Source organism: Plectropomus leopardus, chromosome 3 (assembly GCF_026936395.1).
Source record: "Plectropomus leopardus strain MGB_pleo_1.0 chromosome 3, ASM2693639v1, whole genome shotgun sequence".
Lineage (NCBI taxonomy): Eukaryota > Metazoa > Chordata > Actinopteri > Perciformes > Serranidae > Plectropomus > Plectropomus leopardus.
Genome location: NC_142178.1, coordinates 10,548,791 through 10,557,002, shown reverse-complemented (window position 1 = coordinate 10,557,002; position 8,212 = coordinate 10,548,791). Strand labels below are relative to the sequence as shown.

The following is an 8,212-nucleotide window of genomic DNA, read 5'->3' as shown; positions in this document are numbered from 1 at the left end:
TAAACAATTTTAATGATGTCTTTTGCGTTGATATCACACCAAGCGGTGTGACAAAGGGATGATATTTGACGGCTAAACTCACATATTTTTTTTGTCTGTAATCAAAATCTGAGGTGGGAGCAAATCATTGTTTCGCAAGTCACAATTAAATCTCAAATCTTTTGTACTCAAGTTCCGAGTCAAGTCTTAAGTCAAAACGAACAAATACCGAGTCAACTCCAAAGCCCTAAACTTTAGGTTTCAAATCCTAAACAAGTCATAGTGCTCTATTCATCAAATGCAATGCAGTTTGAACGACAGAGTAATTATGTATTAAATTTACAAAAATCATATCTATTTACTAAAACAAGTTTGTTGAATGTTTTCTAAGCTATTAAGCTAACATTAGCTAAGCATTAGCTCGCTATGTTAATAATAGCCTTGATTTACCGTTCTTTGTGCAACTTCAAATGTCAAAGTTGTGAGTTGATGCACCTCTGTAATTTTCAAGCTGCACATCGCATAAAGCATTTTGTTTTTTGTTGACCACTGCATAGTTTTTTTAATGCAAATGAAACTTGGGAATTAAGATTTAACTTGCTAGGAATGAATAAGGTTAACGTTAGTGGATTCAGGAATTCAAGGTATAATTAACTGATTTGTGGCACACTTATTAAATAAAACAATTTTTCATTTCTTGGCTTGGGGGAAGGTATCAAGTATTTTCAGTCAAAAGGTTCAATTCCAAGTGAAGTCACAAGTCACTGGTGTTTTGAAGTTGAGTTGTAAGTGTATTTCAGTATTGTCAAGTTGAGTCTTAACCTATCAAATTTGTGACTCGAGTCTGAATCGAGTCCAAGTCATGGGACTCGAGTCCACACCTCTGATCCAAATACTGTTTTGTTGTTGATGTTAAACTACATTAAATTCATGAGTGACTTTTACACTATAGCTAGTATCTGAAGACAGGAAATGCTTTACATAAATATCAGAGAGTAAAATCATATGCAAACAACAAACCCTGATGCAGTGAAAAGTTGTGTACAAATTTTGAATATTTCTCATACAATATTGATTTTATTAAGCTGACAATGCATACAACAGTACAGAGAGTGGGCCACAACTTATTGTTTTGTCAACGATTGAGCAAATAATGCAAAGCTGCTCATGTTTTGACATGAGCCTTTTTTCTTTTGCTTCATAAAAGACAAAAACAACAGTTACACCAGAGTTTCTCATCCTTGGTGTCGGGACCCTACAGGATTTGGTCTGATAAGCTGCTGTGGATCACAGGGGATTTCAAAGACTGACAGTGTCTGATTGATTTTCAATTTTAAAAAGGGTTAAACTTCATCATAATTTCTGTGGGCAATCCATTCACAGCTTCCTCTGCCCTCTTAAAAATACAATACAAAAATAAACAACATTTATGATAATGTCACAACTGTAATTACTGGCATCAAGTACATTTTTAGACTGAGAACTGGGTCACAGGCCAGAAAAGGTTGAGAAACCCTGAGTCATAGTTTCATAATTGATATATTTTATATTTACATTAATAATCCTTTCCAAACATATACTTACACCATCATAATTTTACATTTCAAAATATAATTTAACACCAGTATGACAATAACACTTCACTGACAAAATGGCACTTTATAGATTTGTAATCCAGAGCACAGCCCTTCATTTACATCTGTGGCCTTACACTTCAGACCAAATCGATACTGAGAATGCAGCAATTTTCAGTGCTTGATAAGCGACCATTTTATCTATTCAAGACGTTCCTCAAGAGGAAACCCAACCTTTGGATGTTTGGGGATATTAAATCCAGATAAAAAGCATTTTTGCTGATACAGGGAGAACATCCACCAGGTTTAAACCTGGAACAGCCTTGTTAAAGTGAATTTTTATGATTTTCAACCAAAGTAGGTGTTTTTGTTGTTTTACAGTGTTTAAACAAAAGAAAATTAGAACATAACTTTAGCTTACCACTAACTTTGAGGTCCAGTGTGTTGAATTTAGTGGTGAGGTTGCAGAACTGAAACTTCTCCTGTATGCTAACTTTGCAGGAGAACTACAGTGGCGAAAGCACAAATGGTCCTTTTCAGAGCCAGTGTTTCATTTGTCCATTCTGGGCTACTGTAGAACAACATGGTGGATTTCATGGGAGGTAGGTAGGCAGGTAGGCAGGTGACTTTATTTGTAGCCGTAGGTAGATTTGTTTTGCAGCATAACAGAGAGAGCATCTTTGTTAGTTTACAACATTAATCGAGAAACACGAGAGGACCCGCTCTGTATGTAGATGTTTTTTGCTCATCATAAGGAACAAAAACAGGTGATTCAGGTGATTATCCACAAATAGAAACATAGTTTTGAATACTACATACCATTTCTGCCAATAGATACCCCTAAATCCTACACACTGGACCTTAAACACCCCCCAGATTGGAAGTTACCTCCTCAATTTTCAAAGAACTGTTACTATAGTGATGAGTCATACAATCATTTGGGTAAAAGTCATCTTAAATTAGTGTCTTCCTTTTTTCTTTTTTTTTTTAAAGGAGAACAAGTCTGTATGACTTGTTCTGTTGTTGTGGCACACTTCCTCAAAAAACTCAAAACTATGCTGCTAATAGACTCCCTCTCATTCTGGTTTGTGGAGTCATATAATATACATTCTAATATAACAACGCATATTTCAAGAAGACATTATCTCCAGTAGTATTTTTCATTCGATTCTTCAATACATCACACATCAAAAAAATCACAGAAGGACACAAGAACAAACAAGAATCTATTTTCAAACTCTTGACTTTGCCAGTCTTCATATAGAAGCTCTTGTGTGTACATCTTGTTCAGTGTTCCTAAAGCTCATGAATCATTTCATATATTTCTTATCAACAGTCAAAGGTGCAAGCATCTGCTTGGCATACTGCATGGATGCAAACAGTGATACTATATTGGATGTGTGTAGAGATGGCGTATTGTTCTTGTCTTCTTACATTAAACATGACGTGCTTTGATGCGTGCACATTTATAATGAAGTAATTACTCCACTTGTTACCACACGGCACGTCCACCAGGACCTGTTTGTATTGTAGATGCGTCAGGATTTATCTAGCAACAAATTGAGGCAAAGACATGTCCGCAGAGAATGAAAACTTTTAACATAAATGTTGTATAACTCTACTTCATAAATATACAGAGACCAGAGTAGAGAGAAGATGGGCTAGATATAACAGAATAATGTGGGGTTCCTGTAGTCAATGCGCACTGTCCACTGGCTGTTTGCTGTTATGATTGGAAATGAAGGCTGCAAGATGAATTTTTCTTTGCATGCAGTCTAGACACACCTTTTTCACTGAGAAACCACCAAGTCTGTTTCATCTTCATACTGGTATTTGACAGAGTCTAGTACCACAATTGCTGAAATAAATATTTACCCATCATTTTCAAAGGAAAGATCATAGGATTGTCAGGCATATGTTCAGCCAAACAAAACTATACAGCTTTATTGACTGTTTTTTTTCGTGGCTGTGTAATTGCAGACTCAATTCAAATTAAGTTTGTTTTTGAACAGATGGAACAGCAAGTTGTAAAAAGCAATTTCGTTGTGAGTTTACCATTTTCAAAAAGCCGGGGTTTTTTTTTTTTTTTAATGACTAAACTGAATTGTGTTCAAGCCCAGTTAGAAAAGGCTGTTTAGTTTTTCCATCTATGTAAATCAGTGATGTCGTGCTTTGCATGAATGATGGGAAAGAGCTTTAAACTCTGGTCTTGGCTGAAATGGCAAACCCTTTTGCCCTTTTTATGCAGAGATCACACTACAGGGCCACTGCAAAGTTCCTTCCTTTTTTTTAATACAGAACCAAATGTCAGCTGGAGGAGGCCACTCCAGTGTGTGATTATAGACAGCATACAGGCATCACGGAATCCAAAGCTACATGATATGTGTGACATGTCACAAATGCATCAGTAGCACTTTGTAAACAACAACAATAGCATTAATATGACAATAACAATCATTTACCGTCCCTGGTATATTGCAGCTGATCTTGTCCTCTGTTAGACCTCCCGAATCTCATTGTTCACCCAATTTGCTGACATTTACGGAAACTGCTCTTTGTCTTTGAGTTAGCTGCCAACAGGCACTTGTAAATCCCCCGCAGTGGGTCGCGTACAAAGCACGTTGTCAGAACATCACACCCATGCCGACCAAGATCCCATCCTGCCAGCTGTCCTGTTTATGCAGACATCACTATGGCTCTGTTACTACCTCTGATACTTGCCTAAAGGCGAGACAACTCTGTCCCCGAATTCCACAATTTGTATCTTTTATACAGAACAGTGAGGTGGCACAACGTTATGAAATTTCCGCCTTGAAAAGGCAGTGTAATAGTCGTTTGTGTAAAATGGTTGATTTGACTTCACGTGCAGAGGTTACCATTCAGAAATAACGTGTTCTCATGCTGGTGTCCCATCAATTGCACTGATCCACATTGACACATGATGAAGTTATTCTGATTTCACTGTGAGGCCACATTGGATGGAATCCTCTCCCCAGAGACATGCTCCGGCTGAGCCCCATCAGGCACCATTCTTACGCTCACGCTGCCCCCATCCGTGGTGCTTGGGGCCACACGAAACTTCCTATTAACTGGGCGTACTGCCCTGAGAAACTGCCTCTTGAAGGTCTCACTGAGGATGATGTAGAGGAATGGGTTGATGCAGCTGTTAGCGTATCCCATGCTAATGGCTATGTTGTAGGCGTAGGAGAACGCTTCACTTGGGTACTGCACCCCGAGATGGACCAGCTGAAGGATGTAGTAAGGAGCCCAGCAGATGAAGAAAGCCAGGCAAATGGCCACTGCCATGCGGGTCACCTTCCTGGTGCGAACCCTCAAACTCCGTGGAGGCAGCGGCGCAACACTGGTCGACATATGCTGGAGGATCTTGAAGAACACCAAGCAGATTATGGCCAAAGGGATTGCAAATGCCAAAAAGAACTGGTAAAGTGTAAACCAATACGTGTCAGTGACTGGATCAGGCAGAAGAAGAGCACAAGCCACCAGGCCATCCGGTAGAGGCATCAGACCTGCGTACATCCACACCGGGATGATGGTGAGCAAGGACAGACTCCACACAAGGCCAATCACCAGCGCTGCCACACACGGTGTGCGAATGTAGTTGAAGCGGATTGGATGGACTGTAGCCAGGTAACGGTCAAGGGTCATTGCAGTGAGGATGTAAGTACTGACTATTTGGCTATTGGAGTCAAGCGCAGTGATGACAGTACACATTTTGGCTCCAAAGTGCCAGCTGCCATTGCCAAGCAGCTGATGGATGAGGAATGGCATCCCAAGGAGAATTAGGAGATCAACAATTGACAGATTTAATATAAAGATGTCTGGAACTGTTTGCTTGGCACGGCACTTGGTCTTCTTCATGATGGTGTAAATGACGATACAGTTGCCCATGATACCCAGAAAGCAGATGATGCCAAAGATGACGGGGAGGATGGCACTGCAGTGAAGGGCCCCATCTACAGCTGGTAAATAATAACAAGGGGGAGTAGCAGTTCAATCCATGGCAAAGCATACTGTATCCTACGTTGTATTTAATCATTAGATGCTATTAAATCTTACATTATATCATATGTATGCATACTTATGCACGGTATGTAATGCAGTCATTATCATATCACAATGTGACATGGTACAGTTGGTGAGATCAGAAACTATGGTTTGCCGGGGGATTAGTACATGGGCAGATTTATTATCAGAACCTACGTCAACCTTTTTGTCCATCTTGCTTTTAGGCTGTTGGATCATTCGATCGCAAAAATGATTGATTTCTGTGTGCATGTGTATTGTTGGCTCTTTGAGCACAGCACATATCAAAGACAGAAAATGGTGGGGGCAGAAGTCCTGGCCATGTTTTTTGTAATAATTTATCCACTGCTAGAAAAGACCTTAAAATAAGTTGCTTTGGATATGTAAGTACATTTAAAACACAAAAAGTCACAGGAATGTCCAAATAAAATCTTATCAAATCCAGTCATTTTATCTTTTCTTTTTTATTTATTTTTTTTTTACAGTAAAAAAAAGGTGATTAATCAAAGTTTATAAGGGCAAAATTTCATTTCATTAGATGATGGTAGTTTTACTTTATTTTTCTCATCAGAAATGTCAGGCTGTGTAGGGAATTCACTGCAGTCTGAATTTGCGCAACAGCCAGTGAAAGCTTGTTTGATTTAAAAAAGAAACACTTGAGGAGGAAGAAGAAAAAAGGCACAGAAAGAGAACTAGTGGGCACTAATTAGATTGTTGTGGTTTCAATAACATGTTAATGAAATGCAGTTATGATGCTTCTAATTAAGGGGTGAAACGATGTTGATCTCACTGCATCACATTACCGGTGCGCTCATCGCTCAGCCTACCTGTTGTTGTTAAATTAGTGTCTCCGAGGGAAAAATTAGAGTCGTTTAAGAAATCCATCGGGAAAAGTCAAAGTGAATCCAAGTTAAAAAAAACAAAAAACTATCAACTTGCTTCCCACGTAAACTGCATCTGCGGCAGCCTGCAAACGAAATCCCCCCTCACTCTTTGAAGTGACTCCAGATATCCTTTGTTAAATAGTAAAATCCTTTACAGCACAAGCATGTTGTGTCCTCCTCCGAGCAGAGCTGTGCGCACTCTGTCTTTGCAGTCAGCGGTAATGAAGCCGCTCGTCGGTGAGTGGCTTAAGAGGACTGTGACGCTCTCGGTAGAGTTGCGACCGTGTGTCAGTCAAGTCAGATAAAAGATTGCCTGGAGCTGATATGATCTGGAGCACTTTGTGTGCGCTCACGCGTCTGCGTAAAAGCGCTCCCTTGGAGACGTTTGATTCAAGTGTGTTTTGTTTGTTTGTTTGTTTGTTTGTTTGTTTGTTTTTATGGGGCGAGGTAGATTGGAATTTAAGTCCTTGCAGATTGACAGGCTCCTAGTATCAAACAAACAAACAAACAAACAAATAAAAGAAATGACCAATGGCGTTTTTTATTGAATTTTGAACTCACCACAAACAAAATGAAATAATCCTATAGTGTTTCTGGAGTTTAAAAGCTTTAGGATACAGGGTACAAAAAAGATAAATATATTTGACTGTCTAAATACTTTTTTGAAGTCTATGTTTGCCTCTGGATGTTGCTTTGATGTGTCCTATCTCGACAGCCAGTAGCCATCTTTAGTTGTTTTGTGAGCTGCCAATGACCAAAAGGTCTCATTATCGTTGTTTATGAATCCACGACTCCCTTGCAAATTGCTGTCAGGTTTGGAGTGTTTAACAGCTCCTACCAAACAGGTCGTTTTCTGCTGTGAACCACTAGATGGCCTTACTGTCTGCCATTTAGAGTCCTCACACGTCTCCCTCATGAAAATTCGATGTGACCATAACAAGGTTGGTGCTCCATAAATAGGTGCCTGTCAAAGGCCAATGCACTAATTTATATAGGACGAGTGATTCATTTGTCAACCATGGAGCAATCAGTGACATCGTCTTTTCTGAGGTTTGGGTAAATTAAAACGTGGGATTTCACTGGCTGAAGGTGGAGGAAACAAGATTATCCTGTGTGTGTGTGTGTGTGTGTGTGTGTGTGTGTGCGCGCGCGCGCGTGTGCGTGCTCTACACTTCCACGGGATCATTACTACATCCTGGGGAGTCTTGTTAGACCAAACTATGAAAACTAGCACTATGACAACATTCCGCTGAGATGATGCATCTTAAACATGTTTTGCACGGTCTGAAAAAGGTTGCCAGGGTTTTTTAAGTGAAATATTGCATCATGTGTAATAGATGAGCAGCAGCCTGTGAGGGTGAGATATTACACAGCTATAATAACAGAGTAAAAAAACAGTGAAAGTCTCCAGAGTTTGATTCAAAGAGAAATCAAACGCTTGAACGAATTAAGAATTGAACTCTGTGGCCAATAATTAATGTTTTCCTGGCTATTGTACACTGCTGGACTGCTGTTATTAAATTAATGAATACTGTGGCAAAAAGAATCTGAGAACTAAAAAAAAAGCGCAACTTAAGTGCATTAATCGGAGAATTTGGATTTTTTTGAAGTGGGGTTGTGAAGGGTATTTATTGATGTCTGTCTGCATGCTCACAGTTTGAAGAGGAGTGCCAACAGGGAAGCTAAGCAATGCACTACTGTGGAGGGGGCAGCAGCATAATGTATTTTAGC

The 8,212-nt window shown here is 39.5% G+C and overlaps 1 protein-coding gene across 1 annotated transcript; it reads right to left on the bottom strand.

The window, feature by feature from the left end:
• Nucleotides 1-1,085: 1,085 nt before the first annotated feature.
• Nucleotides 1,086-6,680, bottom strand: mchr1a (melanin-concentrating hormone receptor 1a). Its single transcript, XM_042484298.2, has 2 exons — nt 6,425-6,680; nt 1,086-5,533 (listed from the first exon to the last, which is right to left on the bottom strand). The coding sequence occupies exons 1-2, from the start codon at nt 6,480-6,482 to the stop codon at nt 4,512-4,514; spliced, it is 1,080 nt and encodes a 359-aa protein (XP_042340232.1). The 5' UTR covers nt 6,483-6,680; the 3' UTR covers nt 1,086-4,511.
• Between the last annotated feature and the right edge of the window lie 1,532 nt (nt 6,681-8,212).